The 20,342-nt window shown below is 48.5% G+C and overlaps 1 protein-coding gene across 3 annotated transcripts in view; it reads right to left on the bottom strand.

Annotated features, from left to right (window-relative positions):
• Window positions 1-20,342, bottom strand: part of THRB (thyroid hormone receptor beta) — a 435,047-nt gene that overhangs the window by 9,201 nt on the left and 405,504 nt on the right. For all 3 annotated transcript variants that reach the window (XM_040243299.1, XM_040243300.1, XM_040243301.1), the window contains 4 exons: window positions 19,985-20,132; window positions 16,811-17,016; window positions 6,841-6,987; window positions 231-489 (listed from right to left, as the gene is read on the bottom strand). In XM_040243299.1, the coding sequence (XP_040099233.1) occupies window positions 231-489; window positions 6,841-6,987; window positions 16,811-17,016; window positions 19,985-20,132 (760 nt within the window). The remainder of the gene's footprint in view (window positions 1-230; window positions 490-6,840; window positions 6,988-16,810; window positions 17,017-19,984; window positions 20,133-20,342) is intronic.

The following is a 20,342-nucleotide window of genomic DNA, read 5'->3' as shown; positions in this document are numbered from 1 at the left end:
GTCACGACCTGAGGAGCCGCAGACACCCCCTCTTGCTCCCCAGCATTCCGCAAAGCCCCGTCCGCCGCTGGAGGACGCGGGGACGCGATCTGGCTGGGACCGGAAACCTACCGCCAGCCGCTGGAGGGCCGCGGGATGCCAACCGGAAGCGCCGGGGACCGGAAGCTCTGGCGACCGGAAGCTCCCCAAGCGCTCTGAACGCGCGCAGGGCCCGGTCCGGACACACTCACCTGAAGACATCAGCAGGACGGCCTGAAGGAGAGCGACCTCAGTGTCGTCCAGGTTAAAAGAGGACAGCGACATCCCCAGGTCGAAGATGGCGTCAGACACCACCCCGAGGCCCCCGTTTTTCAGCTGGCCGCGCGTCACCGCCATCTCCCCGTTCAGGGTCAAAGTCTCACTCTCCGGGTCGTAGCGCACGGCTGCGCGGAGGGACATGATCTCCATGCAGCAGCCTTTAAGGAGGATGATCTGGTCTTCACATGGCAGCTGGAAAGAAGCAGCCCACGTCAGCACGGAGCGAGGGCACAGCACGAAGCAAGGACCTGCCCGTGGGACCCCAGGGGCAACGGGAGCAGCCCCTGCCCTGTCTGCTCGCGGCTGCAGACTCCCACAACCACTCCCCATACTCCAAGCCTGGGCTTCCCAGGGCACTCGTGGTAAAAAGTCTGCCTGCCAACACAGGAGATCTGGGTTCGATCCCTGGGTCAGGAAGATCGCTCAGAGGAGGGCATGGCAACCCAGCCCAGTATTCTTGCCTGAAGAATCCCCGTGGACAGAGGAGCCTGGTGGGCTGTAGTCCATGGGGTCACAGAGAGTTGGCGCAGAGTCGGACACAACTGGAGCGACTGAGCACCCACACTGTTCGTTCATCATCTTCACCAGGTGTTTTTTTTTTTTTTTTTGGCTGCACTTCATGGCATGTGGGATCTTAGGTCCCTGACCCGGGATTGAACTGGCACCCCCTGCATTGAAAGTGCAACCAACTCAGAACCCTGGTCTCCCACACTGCAGGCAGATACCTTACTGTCTGAGCCACCAGGGAAGCCCAAGAATACTGGAGTAGCCACCAACTGAGACCTTTCTAAATGTACCACCGTTTTGGTCTGGTAGCTCTAAGAGCTGACCTCACTGTTTAGCTGGCAACTGTGCTGCTCTGTTTTGTGAAGCAAGTTTGCTCCTTGAATCTCTTAAAAGCCAGAGGACTGGAAGGTCTGTTAACAGACACATGTGACCTCTGAGGCCCAGAGAAGTCACAACTTTGCTCAGAGTCACCCAATTGATCAGAGGCAGAGGTGAGCCCAGAATCTGGACCTCCTGGCTCCTAGGGTTATTATGTTCTCAGAGTCTCTGGCATCAGAATTACTGCATACACTCGATCTCTTTGTCAGTGTTGTAATCTCATTTTAAACTCATTTGGGTATCCTGTTAAGATTTGTGATAATGTGATAACATTATTGTCACCCTGCTTATTTAACTTAGATGCAGAGTACATCATGCGAAATGCTGGGCTGGATGAAGCACAAGCTGGAATAAAGATTGCTGGGAGAAATATCAATAACCTCAGATATGCAGATGACACCACCCTCATGGCAGAAAGCAAAGAAGAACTAAAGACCCTCTTGATGAAAGTGAAAGAAGAGAGTGAAAAAGTTGGCTTAAAACTCAACTTTCAGAAAACTAAGATCACAGCATCCGGCCCCATCACTTCATGGCAAATAGATCAGGAAACAATGGAAACAGTGACAGACTACTTTTTTTGGCTCCAAAATCACTGCAGATGGTGACGGCAGCCATGAAATTTAAAAATGCTTGCTCCTTGGAAGAAAAGCTATGAGCAACCTAGACATTATATTAAAAGGCAAAGACATTACCTTGTCGACAAAGGTCCATATAGTCAAAGCTATTTTTTTCCCCAGTAGCCATGTATGGATGTGAGAGTTGGACCATAAAGAAAGCTGAGCACCGAAGAATTGATGCTTTTGGACTGTGGTGTTGGCGAAGACTCTTGAGAGTCCCTGAACTGCAAGGAGATCAAACCAGTCAATCCTAAAGGAAATCAGTCCTGAATATTCATTGGAAGGACTGATGCTGAAGCTGAAACTCCAATACTTTGGCCACCTGATGTGAACAACTAACTCATTTGAAAAGACCCTGATGCTGGGAAAGATTGAAGGCAGGAGGAGAAGGGGATGGCAGAGGATAAGACGGTTGGATGGCATCACAGACTCAATGGACATGAGTTTGAGCAAGCTCCAGGAGTTGGTGATGGACAGGGAAGCCTGGCGTTCTGCAGTCCATGGGGTCACAAAGATTTGGACATGACTGAGCTTTTTTGACTATGTCAAAGACTTTGACTGTGTGGATCACAATAAACTGTGGAAAATTCTGAAAGAGATGGGAATACCAAACCACCTGAACTTCCTCTTGAGATATTTGTATGCAGGTCAGGAAGCAACAGTTAGAACTGGACATAGAACAACAGACTGGTTCCAATTTGTATGCAGGTCAGGAAGCAACAGTTAGAACTGGACAAGGAACAACAGACTGGTTCCAAATAGGAAAAGGAGTACATCTAGGCTGTATATTGTCACCCTGCTTATTTAACTTCTATGCAGAGTACATCATGAGAAATGCTGGACTGGAAGAAGCACAAGCTGGAATCAAGATTGCCAGGAGAAATATAAATAACCTCAGATATGCAGATGACACCACCCTTATGGCAGAAAGTGAAGAGGAACTAAAAAGCCTCTTGATGAAAGTGAAAGAGGAGAGTGAAAATGTTGGCTTAAAGCTCAACATTCAGAAAACGAAGATCATGGCATCTGGTCCCATCACTTCATGGGAAATAGACGGGGAAACAGTGGAAACAGTGTCAGACATTATTTTGGGGGTTCCAAAATCACTGCAGATGGTGACTGCAGCCATGAAATTAAAAGATGCTTACTCCTTGGAAGAAAAGTTATGACCAACTTGGATAGCATATTGAAAAGCAGAGACATTACTTTTTCAACAAAGGTCCGTCTAGTCAAGGCTATGGTTTTTCCTGTGGTCATGTATGGATGAGAGAGTTGGACTGTGAAGAAAGCTGAGCACCAAAGAATTGATGCTTTTGAACTGTGGTGTTGGAGAAGACTCTTGAGAGTCCCTTGGACTGCAAGGAGATCCAACCAGTCCATCCTAAAGGAGATCAGCCCTGGATGTTCTTTGGAAGGAATGATGCTAAAGCTGAAACTCCAGTACTTTGGCCACCTCATGTGAAGAGCTGACTCATTGGAAAAGACTCTGATGCTGGGAGGGACTGGGGGCAGGAGGAAAAGGGGACGACAGAGGATGAGATGGCTGGATGGCATCACTGACTTGATGGATGTGAGTCTGAGTGAACTCCAGGAGTTGGTCATGGAGACGGAGGCCTGGCGTGCTGCGATTCATGGGGTTGCAAAGAGTCGGACACGACTGATGGACTGAACTGAACTGATAACATTAATAATAAATTAAAAAAAACTGTGTGAAGAGAAATAACAAAAAATTAGCGTTTGATTCTTTGGAGGGGGAGAATGTTTAATTAAATGCCATTATCAAAGTAGGTTGAAACACTGTTAAGTTAATGGGTGTTTTTGATGAATTGGGCTAAGATTGACATGCATCACCTTGTTTAACATTTGCAATGATGCAGTGAGGTAAATATTCTGATTCCAATTTTATTGACAGGTGTGAAAATCCAGGCTCTGAGAGGTTGAGAGACATGCTAGGGGGTCCCTGAGTGGGTGAGGTGAGAGTTGGAAGCCAGCTCTGTCAGAATCCAAGGTCAAGGGAAAAGGAAAGCTCCCTCTCTGAAGGGATTTGGGTGTAAGTTTCCGTAAAGAATGAATATGAAATGACACATAGTTTCTCTCTTCATTAAAGCAGGTTCCAATTCTTTTTTGAGAAATGATCTTGGCAACACAACTACTTCAATTCAGGTGACTACATATGACAAAGCAGTACTATGGAATTACCTTTAAAATACAGGGTATTATATATATATATATATATATATTTTTTTTTTTTTTACTAACTCAGCCTACTTGCCTTACTGTTTAATTTCAAATTGCTCTGCTTGTTCTCTAGAATAAAAGGCATTTTGTGTTTGGTTCTGGAATCCATTCATGTGAATTCTCCCCTCTACTCATTAAGCAAAATGACTATGATTTGCTTTTATTTAGTTTCTGATTTGTACTCCTCAATTACATCTTGGATTCCTGGGCTCAGGGCCTGGTAGGGAACAGGAGACGGGAACTTGGCTAGCGCCTCCACAGGCAATCGGACAGCTGGCTGGAGTGGGTGAGTGCTGGCCTCACTGCCTAGGGCAGAGGTCCTGTCTGCAGCCCGCTCACCGACACCTAGGGCTTGATAAACACACATTGCGGGCCCCACCTCTGAGGGTCTGCATGCGCCCAAGTTCCCCGGTGATGCCCACACACCTGGTTCAGGGACCTTCTCTTGAGAACCATGGACATAGAATGACAAAGAGAAATGACTAGTCTGATAAAACCATTGATTTTAGTTGTTTTTAGAGTATATAGACTTGGGCAGGCCCCATCTTTACAGCCAAGTCTGATGATAGATGAAGTAGTTTTCTTTTGAAAACTTCCTATTTGTGAGTTCACATGTAAATAAAAGCAGAGTAAAGATTTGTCAGGGGTCTCCAGTGGTTTAAAAATTAGGCCAGATGCCTGTTCTTCAAAGAGGCGTTTAGGGTGAGGTTTGTTTCCACGTGTGGGCAGACAGTCTCTAAGTTACCTAAGAACCCTCCATTGTGGGGAGGCCCCGGGGGGCCCGCCCCAGGGGAGAGGCAGGGGCACCCACAGACCCGCCCCAGGAGTGCGATGCTTGGTCGGCTGGCAGGAGTGTGTGTGCCCTGCACTCAAGAAATGGTTCCAACGTGTGCTCTTGGCAGCTCTGCCAGCAGCCATTTCAGAGCTTTTGAAGCCCTTGGTTGGTGGGCTGGAACGGGTCTCAGGAGAAAATTGCCCTGAGTGTGATTTGAACAGCAGGTGGATCAAACTGCGTCTGGCAGAAACTTCCGGTTCTGGAGCCCACCTGGGAGCTGGAGCCCACTCCACAGGTAGCTCACGGCCTGCGCTGTTCACGGCCCTCTTTGGGGTTCCAGAGTGTCAAAAGGGACTTCACTGGTGGTTCAGTGGTTAAGACTCTGTATTTCCAATACAGAGGGCTCGGGTTTGATCTCTGGTGGGGAACTAAGATCCCACATGCCATGCAGTGCCACCAAAAGATTAAAAAAAAAAAGTCAAAGGGTAAAGGTCCTCAGAAGGCCACAAGCACCAGAAACATATGTATCGCTGCTGTCAAAATGGTCTCCCCTCACTTTTTTTTCAGTTTGGAGACTAGAAAATATCAAGGTTGAAAGAGAGGTGGAACCACAACTTTGAAGCAGGCTTAAACTCCCAAAGGAAGCTTGAAGGGAGAGGCTTGCCACACTCGGGCCTGGAAAGTTCCGGGCTGAGCTCTCATCCTTGCCAAGGACACAGAGCACGGTGTGTTTGTTACTGGTGGTGGCAACGGCTTCTTTTCCTCCATTCACCACACAGCTCTCAGTGGCTGGTGGCCTTAAGCTTTACATTTTCGGAAAACTTTTCTTGGTAGGTATTCCAAGGGGAATGCAGGACTGATAGGCTAGCTCGCCTTGTAGGAGCAGCCAACTCCAGTTTTCTCTCAGACACCAAGGACCGAGAAACGAGGACACAGCCCAGAGACAGAGGGCCAAGAGAGGTTCGGGAAAACAGATTCAACCCAGCACCCCAAACAAGAGCTCACACCGGGACTGGGAGGACAGGCACAGATGGGACTGTAGACATACTTTCTAGAGGGCAATCTGGCAACGCATGGAAAGTCCTCAGAGGAGCAGCCTAGGTCCTTAAATTCCACTTCTGGGATTCGCCCCAGGAAACAGGCTGTTCTGTGAACAGGGCTTAGGCACCAGAATGCTCGTTGCAGAATATTTATATTATTGAAAAATTGGATATTCTGTAAAAGCAGATAACCTAAATTATGGGAGATCTGTTCTTTAGAACGGTCCTTCCCAGGTGGCTCAGCGGTAAAGAACCCACCTGCCAATGCAGGAGACGCAAGAGACAGGGGTTTAATCTCTGGGTCTGGAAGATCCCCTGGAGAAGGAAATGGCAGCCCACTGCAGTATTCTCGCCTGGAGAATCCCAGGTGGTATCTTAGTTCCCTGACCAAGGCTCAAACCTACGCCCCCTGCAGGGGACGTGCCGAATCTCACCACTGGACTGCTAGGGACACCCCCCACCCCACTCCACCCCATTTCACTTATTCCTGAAGATGAAGAAACCACCACAAAGCCAGCCTGCTGGGATATGAAGTGGAAATAATATAGACAGAGACTCAAAGAGCAGTGGCCCCATGCCAAATGGGTAGAGTTCATCTCTTTGATCTTAATTTTCCCCATCTGTAAAGTGGGCTTAACAAAAGCTATCCTGCTGATCTATTAGAGACTGGATTTCATGAGGCACGCTTGAGGACGGCAACCGGGACAGCACAATGCTGCCCTAGAGGAGGTGAGACTGTCTGGTTCTCCTGGGCCTGCAGCCGCGCCGCGGAGAGGCCCCTCATCAGCCTCACGTGGATAAGCTGATGGATGGTGACCAGCAGCGGAGGCGGGGAAACGCGCGGGACAGTGCCTTGTCATTTCGTGCTGCCGTGGTTTTCATATGACTTTTTCTAAGTCCCAACCGATTAGTATTAAATTACACATAACACTCAGGAACTCAATGGAACTAATGAATACGAACAAAGAAGGAAAAGCAATCTCCTCACCTCACAAAACATAGGCAACTTTTTGGCAAAATCCACCACTCTGGTAATTGCTGGTGTGATGATTTTTGTGAAATGGCTGAAGGCTTCCAAGTCGACCTTTCCACCTTCCGGGGCGTTCACTATCGGCGCCTGTCCGATGTCTTCGGGCTGAGGAGGAGAGACAAGGAGGATTTAAATGAAGACACCGAACGGGTTCTCGCGCGGCAGGAAATCTCTCCTGAACTGACATATTACGGTTTCCACGTCGTTCCCTGAGAGACTGTACAGTTTCCAAGACCTTGAGTTCTCTGAGCAAAGATATACTGGTCATCGCTTTCAAAGGCCCCCAGGGATCACGGTCACAGGGCTGTTGCTGTGGAAAGACACCGCGAGAGAAAGAGGGAGGGAGGAGAAACAAGAATCTGGCTGTTTCTGAGTGCACGAAGGGGACCTACGTCTGGGGCTCCGGGTGCCCTGTTCAGAGCAGGGCACACTCTGTGGGTGTCCTCCTGTGGGCAGCGGGCAGGGAGGGGGAGCCCCGCACACAGGACCCAGGGATTCGCTCTTGCTTGCGATGCCTTTTGCTTGGGTCCCAGGCCGCCCTCGAGGCCAGCCCGAGGCTAGCTCCTCAGCTTGGACCGCCACAGGCTGTGGCCTCTCCTTGTATCTCCTGTGCTCACTGGTGCTCCCTGCCAGCAACAGTCCTCCCCGCTGCCCTTTCTGGTCCTTGCCATGGTGATGACTGCCTTGGGTGGTCCTCACCCAATCCCTGATGGACAGGTGAGCGAAGGAGCGCCCAGGGAGATTCAGGACGGTCCGAGGCCAGGACTGGTCCCTGCTCTTCCGGGAGGCCGTGCCTGGGGTCAGAGGAGCCGACACTGCCTGACGGCGGCGCCCTTTGCCCAGAGTCACGGTGGACAGGCAGGGGCGAGGCGGCCAGAGGGCAGACAGGGCAGGAGGTACGGGCTCCGGGAGCCGGTCCAGCCAGTCCGAGCCCTCACCGCAGAGCCGCTGCTGAGGCCACCGCTGGGGACGGACTGCGTCTGCCTCTGCAGGCCCCAGACTCGACTGTGCCTCTGAGTGACCCCCAGAATTGCCCACTCGGTAGGTCCCTGTTAGAGAATCTGCATTTCCCCCAGCTCCCCAGGGCGCGGGTGCCGCCGGCCGAGCCTGCCCTGAGCAGCCCTGGGCGAGCAGCGACCACGCCCAGCCCGGGGGGACCCGCTTCCGGCGTGGCTTCCCCCATCACCCCCGTTGCTGCTCTCGCCTCCTTTTTAGCACAAAGACAAGCAAGGATGGTTCTTTCACTCTCCTACTGCCAGGGCACCAGGTCGGAGGGGTGGCCCAGGCCGTCCAAAGGTGTGACTGGAGATGTACAGACTGAGGTCGAGGGCGGGGGGATTCTTCAATCTACTACATAGCAAAGTATGATGGCATTGACCTATTTTGGATTCTCCAGGAGGTTCTTTTGTTTTTTCTACTTTTTTGGGGACAGCAAGTGGATGGGAAAGAAAGCTGGTTTCTGTCTTGTTTCATATCAGTGACTATGTTTTGGGGCAACTGTCAGCATAGCAAGCCCACGGAAGGCTGCTGGTTCTCCGGATCCAGATGGAACTGATGGGATAATCACAGGTACGGCCTCTCTCTCTCCTGTCTCTGTCTCTCTCATATACTGAGCTAAGGGACAAGGACTTCCCTGATGGCAGAGAGCAAGACTCAAGAATCTTTTGATGAGGGTGAAAAAGGAGAGTGAAAAAGCTGACTTAAAACTCAACATTCAGAAGACGAATGTCATGGCATCCGGTCCCATAACTTTATGGCAAAGAGATGGGGAAAAATGGAAAGAGTTACAGACTTTATTTTCCTGGGCTCCAGAATTACTGTGGACGGTGACTGCAGCCATGAAATTCAAAGACGCTTGCTCCTGGGAAGAAAACTTACAACAAACCTAGATTGTGCATTAAAAATCAGAGACATCACTTTGCTGACAAAGGTCCATACAGTCAAAGTTGTGGTGTTTCCAGTAGTCATGTATGGATGTGAAAGTTGGGCCATAAAGAAGGCTGAGTGCTGTAGAATTGATGTTTTTAAATTGTGGTACTAGAGAAGACTCTCTTCCAGGGTTAGAGAGTCCCCTGGATGGCAAGGAGCTCAAACCAGTCCATCCTAAAGGAAATCAGCCCTGAATATTCATTGGAAGAACTGATGCTGAAGCTGAAGCTCCAATACTTCGGTCATCTGATGCAAAGAACTGACTCATTTGAAAAGACCCTGATGCTGGGAAAGATTGAAGGCAGGAGGAGAAGGGGACGACAGAGGATGAGATGGTTGGATGGCATCACCAACTCAATGGAGCTGAGTTTGAGGAAACTCTGGGAGAGAGTGATGGACAGGAAAGCCTGGCGTGCTGCAATCCATGGGGTCGCCAAGATTGGACACGACTGGGTGACTGAACAACAACAAGGGAAAAGGTACATCAGGAAGTCTGGGGGTGATTATTCCGATGCACACAGCAGCCTGGCACCCCGCAGGCCTCTTTGCTGGTCTCTCTGATCCCTGCCACTCCAAAATGCAGCCCGGTTCACCTGCGTGTCTGCTTTATAACTCTCTCACAAAGATCAACTAGTAAAAGGAACACGGTAAAAAGGTAGAGAGTTGTATACACACACACACATAAGGTGATCTTTTTAAAAAATAAAAATATTATTTTAATAACATAGTTTTGGCCTGACTTCAGACATCTTCTCACTGAACATTGATAGATCTAATCTAATTGTATTGACTTGTCTTCAGTGTCTTTTGAAATGTCAGTGGCTAAATACTGATGTTAATGATTTCCATTTAATCTGTGAGTCTGTGGGATATTTGAATTACCATCTGTGATACCTCTAAAGGTTTGAAAAATAGGAGGGAAATTGTATAAGGAAATCTGATAATTTAAACTAAAATTAAATGCCCAAATATAACAACCTCATGAGCTTTTCTGTTGACAAACAGCAGAGTAGGAAAAAAATTTTATTTTTAAGCTTTTGGACATTTACCGGAAAATACAATTGCTAAAAGTAAAACCATATGCAAAGTAAAAGCCTTCTATTATATCATTAAGCTTTATATCCAAAACAGTTCTTGGATACTAGAAAAAAGAATATATGAATTGACCTGAGTTAAAGCATCATGTATAAGAAGTTAAAGTTGACAATGCAACCTTGTTTGTGACTTCCCTGAAGACTTTTTACCCATAAAAACAACATATTATTTGCTAAAATACTTGGAAGATGTTAAAAATATAATACAAACACTTGGCACACTTGAATCTACTGGTATCTTCTTCCAGCAAGTAGCCTGTAGTCTACTTAGTGAACACATTTGCTCATATACACGTGTGTTTTTGCACATGAGATCAAACTCAGAGACTAAGGATAGGTCCCCGGCATGCAGACTCAGCAGTGGAGACTTGGGGAGCGGGCCTTTTGTGTCTGTGGATCAAAGTGCCCACCCCAGTATTCTGGCCTGGAGAATCCCATGAACTGTATAGTCCATGGGGTTGCAAAGAGTCAAACACGACTGAGCTACTTTCACTTTACTTTGCTTTTCCTTCTGGGGCTGCCTCCTAGCCTCCCCCAGACTTTTGCTTTTTAAAAATTCTTCACTTCAGTCTCATCTCTGCCAATTCCAACTCTAACTTCTCTCTGAAGCCCTCCCAGATGGCCTTGGTGGGAGACGGTGTCCACCTTATTTGAATCCACAAGGTGGCCCAGGTAACCCCTCATCAGGCATCGAGGCATCGTTACTTTTATTGTAGTTATGAAAAGTGAAAGTGTTAGTCTCTCAGTCGTGTCTGACTCTGCAGCCCCATGGACTGTAGCCTGCCAGGCTCCTCTGTCCACGGAATTCCAGGCAGGAATACTGGAGTGGGTTACCATTGCTTTCTCCAGGGAATTGTACATAGGTATACATCCCTTCTCAAGACAGGGGAATATGCCTTGAGGATCTTTGTCTACTGTGTAGAGGGCATTGGGCCAAGCAGTGAGGGCTGGCGGAGTGAATACATGGGTGGATGTTTCTACACGTCCTACATGTTCTACAGTATTTGTTGTGCAACTGCTATGGGGTCGGGCTTTGTTCTACACACTGAGGCTACAGAAACGGTATATCCTCAAAGAACCTTCACACGGTGACAGGACTTGGACAATAAATGAAATGAGTGCTCCCAAGAAAGAACGTTAATTTGTGATAAGACTGGAGGTGGCTATGGTTTTTCCAGTGGTCATGTATGGATGAGAGAGTTGGACTGTGAAGAAAGCTGAGCACCAAAGAATTGATGCTTTTGAACTGTGGTGTTGGAGAAGACTCTTGAGAGTCCCTTGGACTGCAAGGAGATCCAACCAGTCCATCCTAAAGGAGATCAGTCCTGGGTGTTCTTTGGAAGGAATGATGCTAAAGCTGAAACTCCAGTACTTTGGCCACCTCATGTGAAGAATTGACTCATTGGAAAAGACTCTGATGCTGGGAGGGATTGACAGCAGGAGGAAAAGGGGACGACAGAGGATCAGATGGCTGGATGGCATCATCAGCTCAATGGATGTGAGTCAGAGTGAACTCTGGGAGTTGGTGATGGACAGGGAAGCCTGGCATGCTGCAATTCATGGGGTCGCAGAGTTGGACACGACTGAGCGACTGAACTGAACTGAACTGACCTAATAATACATGCGGCTCGGGAGGTCAGGTGACCAGCCAGGCCCCTTTGAGATGTCAGGTGTGAGCTTTTTCTTGAAGAACATCAAGAAGGCAGCCTTCCACAGACACAGAGGACATTTAAGGCGGAGGGCAAACCCACTGCATAGTCCCAAGGTCTGAGAGGAGGCCCATGCGGTAGGCACAGACATGGCATGCAATACAGGATGGGAGGCATGCAAGGGTGCCACCATGATGGGCCCTCAGGGGCCATGGAGAGGAGATGGGTGAACTTTAAATTCAATGGAGCACCGCTGAAGGGCTTTAAACAGGAGAGCAGCCATGACGAGATTTACAGTTGCTACATGGAGAAGGGATGCAGGAGCCAAAGGAAGAGACAGGAGAACAGCAGCGGTGGTTTGGGCAAGAGGGGAAGTGGGTAGCAGCAGAGACGGAGAAAGGGGAGACCTGGAGACCCACCTAGGGGGCAAGGGGGCGAAGGGTGATGAGGGGCCCAGCAGCTGTCCTCTGGGCAGTGCGGGTGGAGGTGCACAGAACGAGAAATTCAGGGGTGTGTGCGGACATGGCTTTGACCCCAGCTCAGCACTAGAGGAGGCTGGTATGACATAAACTGAGACGGACGAAGGTTTTCTGCTTTGGCATCGGAATCGTTCAAGGGGAGTAGGAAGTACTCTGGTTAACCTCTTTTCAAGTGGCTCTCTTGAAGCTGAGGGCTTCCTGGCTTGGGTCTCTGGCACAAGCAGAGGGGATGGGGCCAGACAGGACTCTTCTGTCCCTCTGAGTGATCACAGGGCGTCTCCCCTCACCTTTGTGGTGGGGTTGTTGTTCAGTCCCTAAGTCATGTCCGACTCTCTGCGACCCCATGAACTGCAGCACGCCAGGCTCCCCTGTCCTTCACCATCCCCCGGAGCTTGCTCAAACTCAAGTCCATCGAGTCGGTGATGCCATCCAACCATCTCATCCTCTGTCATCCCCTTCTCCTTTTGCCTTCAATCTTTCCCAGCATCAGAGTCTTTTGTGGTGGGGGGTAGGGGACAAATGGCGATTAAAGGTCTCTGGGCCTCGGGACATTACTACCCAACTGCTCCCTTCTCCTGGGATGAGCAGGGGACAGGATGGTGAGCATGGTGGTGTGTGGATGATGCGCGGAGTCACCCCGTAGGCGGTTGTTAATGACACGCCAAGATCTCATGAGGATTACTTTTATATCACTGATAACAGCACCAAAGCAGCCGAGCCTTAGACAGGAAGTAACTTACCCAAAGTCACATAATTAAAGAGCAACAGAGCAAGCAGTGAATTCAGGCTGCCTGGCGCCAATCTCTCCACACAGAACCAAACATAACAACACTGCCTTCATCTGATGTAGTGTGATCATCATTTTGAGTGACAGCAGCCTTTCTGGCTTGCTGCATTTGTCTTGTGACCTGTCTACTCAGACCACACGTGGCCAAACCACCCATCCCGCCTCATCCTTTCTGAGACGATTCCCAAGGAGAACGTGCGACGTCAGACAGTAGCTCTGCCGGGGAAAAGCAGGGCAGGCCCGCCCTGGTTCTGATGGTCACATTTTACACTGGGCGGAAAATCCACCCAAAGGCATCCCTTCACATGTGAGTGAAAGGAGCAGAGAAATAACGAGACAGGCTGGGGCCTGGGACCCTTGGCTGCAGTGCTCGCACCTGGACACACCTCTCCTCCAGCAACAAAATAAAAAAACCATCAGGGACTAAAAATAACTGTGTGCATGCACAGTTGGGGCAAATTCTGGACAACGAGATACACAAAGACCAAAAAACCACTTCTGAAGAGCCAGGAGCAAAAGCAGGATACTGTGCATGCCCCCTGCACTCAACACCAGCAAAGGGGCTGGCAGACCACCTACGACACCCTGAAGTCCGACCCCTGGACTCACCCATCCTCTCATCCCGTACAAGAAACCAGCTCGCTCCACTTCCCTTGGGCAGTGAGCAAGCAGCAGAAACCGTCCCACTGCAGCTGCAGGAGCCCAGATAAAGCCTCGCCCGAACTGTTTGTCTGGCCCCTGATCAATTTCTATTGATTGAGGGAGACCAGAAACCCTGGTTAAAAAAAAATAATAACACAGTGTTCAGCAGACAATACTGTTGCTGGTAGGGGTTTACTTCGAGCCAATGTCGCCCATGCTGGGCAGGTGCAGATGTGAGCGCCTTGGTGGAGACCTTGCTTTCCCTTGTCTGGCACAAGCTTCTTGTCCCTGTCTCAGTCCACATCTGCTTGTCATCATCACTGTCATCACACAGGGATTGGCACTCTGTACCTCCAGAGATTCAAGGGGATTGGAGAATGACTTAAATGCTTTTGGAAATAGTTGTAAAGAGTGGTTTTTAAATTACTGAAAATCTGCAAGGCTTTTGCAAAAGTTCCTTTACTTGCCAAAGACACAGACATGCTGATTTGAACCCCAAGTCAAACCACCAATCTCTGTTTATGACTTGAGTCCTGGTATTAAGGTTAAAAAATGATGAAGAAACTCCTTTCGGGGAGTAAGCTACTTGCCCATTCCAGATAAATGGATACTTCCAGCTTTCACGACAACATATAATTTATAATCCTTTTGTTGGAGAAGACTCTTGAGAGTCCCTTAGACTGGAAGGAGATCCAACCAGTCCATTTTAAAGGAGATCAGTCCTGGGTGTTCTTTGGAAGGAATGATGCTAAAGCTGAAACTCCAGTACTTTGGCCACCTCATGCGAAGATTTGACTCATTGGAAAAGACTCTGATGCTGGGAGGCACTGGGGGCAGGAGGAGAAGGGGATGACAGAGGACGAGATGGCTGGATGGCATCACTGACTCGATGGATGTGAGTTTGAGTGAACTCCAGGAGTTGGTGATGGACAGGGAGGCCTGGTGTGCTCCAATTCATGGGGTCGCAGAGTTGGACACGAATGGGCGACTGAACTGAACTGAACTGATGACTTCGCTACACTATTATTAACAATAATAGGCCTTCTCAAATATTTTTCCAGACAAGATGGGTCATCATCACATAAAAATAAATGAAATAATATATGTAGTGGTGTTGTAAGCAAAAAAAGTGGTATTGGCCACACAGGAGATGCAAGTCCTCACGTATAGAAGCCAGTTCTGTACATGGATACTTATGAAACAAAGCTGTCTTTAATGAAGGATTTTTAACGGCCTTGCAGGAATAATTCACAACCCCCAAGAGTCACTTTTAATCCTGAGCATAAATACTCAATCACAACCACCCAGCTGCAGGGAGCACATGTAAGTGTGTCTGGTGGCTGAGACGGCGGGCTTAGCTGTGCAGTCTCTGAGGGTGGATCCATGGAACTCGATGGTCCATTTCACAGATATTTATTGCACTCAGTTCTGGTTATCTACTGCTGCATAACAAACTCTCCCCAAACCTGAAACAACACTTTTTCATTTAAAACAATACATTTTCACCGTCTTTCAGAGTTCCGGGTGGTTCTCCAGGGGTCCCTCATGAAATCACAGCAGAGACTGGTGCCATCTGCAGGTGACTGCAGTCACACCGCTGGTGCCTGGGTGGGTGGGAAGTCGCTCCACGTGGCTGCCTGGGGCCTCCTCCCAGCATGGCACTCTCAAGGTAGTGGGACTCTCACTCTGAGTTTGTTAGGGCAGTTGGCTTCCCTCAGAGACCACGTGGCATCCCTCTCCAAAATAACCAACTGGAAACTGCAAGGCTTCTTATGACCCAGCCTTAGGAGTCACTCTGCCCAAATCCATCGCTTCAAGGAATCACAGCCCAGCGCAGATTCAAGGGGAGAGAGAGGGCTAGATTCTACCACTCCTTGGTGAAGAAAGGGAGGAAAGTCTTGATTGGCAGTCACCTTAGGGGAAAGCTACTCTCAGCTTCAACTACACATGCGACAGACACTGAAGGTGACAGAGCTGAATGGAACTCTGTCCTTCCCCCAAGGAGATATGGGGTGGCCCAGGCACAGAAGGGAACTGGCTGATGGAAACAAAGCTCACTGTAGAGACAGACGGGATGATGGAGGCATTCTGTCTCCTCCAGCATCCCTCTAGGAAAAAATATCCTAGAGAAACAGTTCTTTGCATTTGGACCAAGAGGGACAGTTCCTTAAACATATTAAGGATCTAAAAAATATACACTTGATGTCAGCTCCATGATGGGTGGGGAGACAGGTGGGTAAAGCAGTGGCTCTGTAAACATCAACTTCTTGAACAAAACCTTGTGCCTGGGTAACCTTGCAGCCCCGAAGAAATTCTACTGGCAAATCATTCTGTGCAATGCCTTTCCTGGTTCTTTCTATAGATGATCGAGAAAAGCATTACAAACCTTTGAGTTAAAAGTAAGGATGTGGCTGTTTTAAAAACTAAAAATCATGCTATCTTGGCTGAAGACTTGCCCCAAAACCCAAGTTGGCCGTTTGGCCACTTTATGGTGGGCAAACCCCAGGTGAGACACTGGAAAGGCCTGGGGCTTGGTTTGCATACCTGTAAAATGAGGATGGTGATTCCAGCCTATCTAACCCAAAGTGTCATGAAGTCCAAAGAAGCAATGGATAGGAAGGCCTTTCACAATGGTTAGTTTTTGTTCGTTTGTTTTTTTGACATGGACCATTTTTAAAGTCTTTATTGAATTTGTTACAATTTTCCTTCCATTTTATGTTCTGATGTTCTGGCCACAAGGCATGTGGGATCCCAGCTCCCTGACCAGGGATTGAACTGCACTCCCTGCATTGAAAGCCCAAGTCCTAAACCCTGGACCACCGTAAAACAGCTAGTTTTATAAGCATGTCAAACGTGGATATTCCAAGGGTCTGGAAGGCCTGTTTTTTTTACACTCCACTCCCCCACCCCTACTCCAGATTCCCACTGTCCCCCTGGACCTGAGAGCATTTATTTTAAACTCAACATTTTGACTTCCACTGATGTAAAAATACATTCGATATAGGGGTCACTTCTTTCTAGGGGTGATTCTAAACGGGATATTTTGGAGTGAGTTTAGGGGATGAAGTATGCATATAAATGGGCATCTGAGGGAAGACCTGAGTATAAAAAGGGAGAGGTGGCAGGTAAAGAACTTTGCTAATCAGTTGACCCAGGGCCGACGTACCTCACAGTAGAAGCAAAGAGCTAACTTCGTTAGAACTCAGTGACTCACAGGCAGAAGACTGCCCCTGCACTCCCATCAGTAACAAGCAGGTGAACACCAGCATCCCGGGTTCTGAGCACCCAGAGCACAGAGGCGAAGCGGGAGCGGAAGCAGAAGCGGAAGTGGAAGGGGTGGGGTCTTACCAGGAACTTCCGCTTCTGCTTCCAGTGGCTGCCCTGGGCGTTGGTGGCCACGTGGGCCTCGGTGACGGTCTTGATGAGCTCCCATTCCTGGTCAGTGGGCTCTGGCTTGTGCCCCATGGATCTCTGCAGCTCCTCCCGCCGCCTCTTCTCCCGGTTCTCCTCGATGAGCTTCCTCTTGGCCAGACGCTTGCTGTCGTCTAGGACCACTGCGGGGGCAGAGGGACACAGAACAGACATTCTCCAGACAGCTGGCAGACCCGCGGGGGCTTGGGCGGCTCAGAGGGGGTCACCTCGAGTCCTTTCTCCTTAGGCAGCAAACTGCCACCGGCTAGCCATTGTCCACCACAAGCCCCAGCACCAAGTTCCCAAAGCCTAGCCAGCTTTCCAAAACGAAGGGGGGTAGGGCAGACACACTTGGACACTTGGCATCTTAGCTCCACGGGGGTGACCCTAAATAAGAATGAAGCAGAGCCAGGTAAAACCCATCCCACCTAGAGGGTCATAGGTGGGTCTGTCTAGCCAGTCATCTGAATTCACTCTGAAGGTGTCTGTTCCTCCCCAAACAGCTCTTAGTAAGGACTTCAGGTTAAAAAAATTCTGGAGCAGTAAACAGAGGCTGGTATCCCTTTCTCAGAGGGAAAAGGAGTCTTGCTCTTCATTTGTTTACTCAAGGCTGATTAAAGTGGCTAGGAGCTTGGCTAGGCCAAGCTCAGCCCTCACAGATACTTTCTTTGCATTGCGGTATACCTGGTCAACCCTCAAAGTGATTAAGGAGCCCAGGCTTTGGAATCTAGAAAGACTGGGGCTTGAATCCTGAGACTACCACATTCTAGCTATGTGACCTCCAGCAGCTTACTGAGGCTCTCTGAGCTTTTGTTTCTTCCAGTATAAAATGGGATCAATAAGACCTACTTCACAGGGTATCAGTATGATGATGCAGGACACATGCTCAGTAAATAGAGCCGTGAATTGTATCATTTATCCGTGGTCCTTACCTTTTTGGCACCAGGGACTTGTTTTGTGGAAGATACTTTCTTTTTTCCCCCATGGATTGCAGGTTGGGGGATGATTTGGGGATGATTCACACACATTTCATTTATTGTACATGTCATTTCTAACCTAATGCTACTGCTGATCTGACAGGTGGTACCAGTTCAAGGGCCAGAGGTTGAGGACCCCTGATAAGCAAAAGGGAAATCAGAAGTGCAGGGAAGAGCAACCTATACCCCTGTGGTTAATTTCCAAAAGGAAACTATTTCACCAGACTCTTAGTAGCTCTCAGTGGCACGGAAAGGCTCTGGGTTCATACTACAGAGTCGTGTTTTACCACGGCTGGATCTCAGCTCTGATCTAGTCCAACTCCCTCTTTCACAGAGAAGGAAGAAGGCGATCATGACTTCCCAAAAGTCACACAGCAAGTTCGTGGCAGGGCCAAGGTAAGACCCAGGACCCCTGACTGCAGACCTAGAACATCATTGTCCTAGGGCCATTTCCTGAGGAAGGTGTGACCTACTAGGGAAAGGAAATTTTTTTTAAAAAAGCAGGCATAGCAGAAGAAGAGAACCAAAAGTGCCTGGTGAACCCATAAACAGAGAATGAGACCCTGATCATGGAGATGTGGTTGGATCTTTAAAGTGAGGGGGGCACTTAGAAATGTGGGCAGGCTGGGTGAGCCCCGTGAACTCAGCATGGTTCACCCATTAAAAGGAGGCAAGGAGAGGGCTGTGCTCATAGCCCCACTCCCCAAATGCTTCCCTGGTGTCAGGGATCGTGGCAAACTGGACGTGTATTATTCTAACTGAATCCTAAGATCAGCAATAACTTCACACAAGGGAAACCTGAAATTAAGTCCAGTGGGCACACAGTGAGTAAGTGGCAGACCCAGGACTCCAACAGTTTTTCTGATTATAAGACCTGAGCTCTTATAATGAATGACTCACACGCAAGCAAGTTGCATTCAAAATGAATTTCCACCTAGTGTGGATTAACACTGAGTTTTTCAAGCTCATCAACTTTTGCATCTTTAACTTTCAGTAAAATGGTGTAGTGGACATTCAGCAGGCCCCTTCTCTCCACAGAACCTTAGCAGGCATTTTGTTGGCAACCAGCAAAAGCCTTTCAGAGACAAAGAACTCCGCCAGAGGTGGGGATTAACCCATGGTTTCCAGCCTCACGCCCTGACACAACCCTTCTCCTTTTTTTCTGTATAAAAGATTCCCCTTCTGTCTTCTTTAATGGGCAAACCAAGGACGTTCCAGAGATTTTTGCTGTTGTTCTTAGAGAACTCTGTTTATCACATAAATGCGGCTGTGACTCTTTCCTCTTCATGAGGTCCTCATGCATTCTTTTTTCCTTCCTCTTTTCTTTAAACTAAAAGTTGAAATCCTTCACCAATGTGCAAAAAATGTATGCCAGAAGAAACTAGTAACCCAGATACCTAGCAAAAGGGAGGGCACACATTCTGAATGGCATGATTCTTATTTCATGATTAGATTAATTAAAGTGACTGGTGTAAATCCCTTGCACAGTGTGGGGAAGAGACCCCGACGGCTAATCTCACTGCCATATGCTGTGGCACTTTGAAAACTGGGGAAGATGACTTCAGCTTGGAATGTTTTTATGGGCTAAAAATATAACAACAACAAAAAACCAACTGCAGGATGAGTCATGCAATAGGACTCAAGTTCACATTCTTTAGAAATTTCTGAACACGATGTTTTCTGCCAGTGCCCCGACTCCAAAAATGCCCACAAAATAAATTCCTGTCTCTGCTTTTGAAAAAAAAAAAAAAGGAGAGAATTAGTCCATGCGGTTCTGACCACATGAATGCTGTGTGGAAAATTACACCTCATCAAGGTGGGTGGACAAGACCCCTCGTCTGTAACCTCTGTGTAAAGGGAGTATGGCTGCCTGTCCTGCAAGCATGACGGGGACAGTTTAACCTCTGTCCCTCAGCCATCATCTGGATGCCTCTGGAGTCAGGAGCTGATGGGGAAGGTCGGATGGAAACCGACCAGCCATGGATGGGAGTGAGGGTCCCTGAAAGGGCTGGGTGCTTGCCCCCTGTCCACAAGCATTCCTGCTTTCTTTCCTGCCTGGTTGTTGTCCTTGAGCCACCCTTTCCCCAGTCACCGCTCCCTGAATATGAAGTAAAGGAAGCAAATTGTTACTTACAATCTGTTGCCATGCCAACGTAGATGCATTTTTTAAAGCGACATTCCTGGCACTGATTTCTTGTGACTTTGTCTATGACACACTTTCCTTCATATTTACAGGAATAGGATGGATGGAGATTTTTCTGAATGGTTCTTCTAAAGAAACCCTACATGAAAGAGAAAGACCCAAGACAGCCGTTTCAGATTGTCTAGAAATAAAGGACCTCCGGCATTTTGCATCTTCCTAACCACGGTGGCTGGTTTTGGACCTCACCTGTGTACAGGCCTGTAGCTCTACCCATTCCAGTATAGGGCAGCTGACCCAAAGTGAACCTAAGGAGTTCTCAATCTGAGGAGAGGGAGAGGTCAGAAGCTGT

Source organism: Oryx dammah, unplaced genomic scaffold, assembly GCF_014754425.2.
Source record: "Oryx dammah isolate SB20612 unplaced genomic scaffold, SCBI_Odam_1.1 HiC_scaffold_7, whole genome shotgun sequence".
Classification (NCBI taxonomy): Eukaryota; Metazoa; Chordata; class Mammalia; order Artiodactyla; family Bovidae; genus Oryx; species Oryx dammah.
This window is presented reverse-complemented; position numbering and strand designations above follow the sequence as displayed.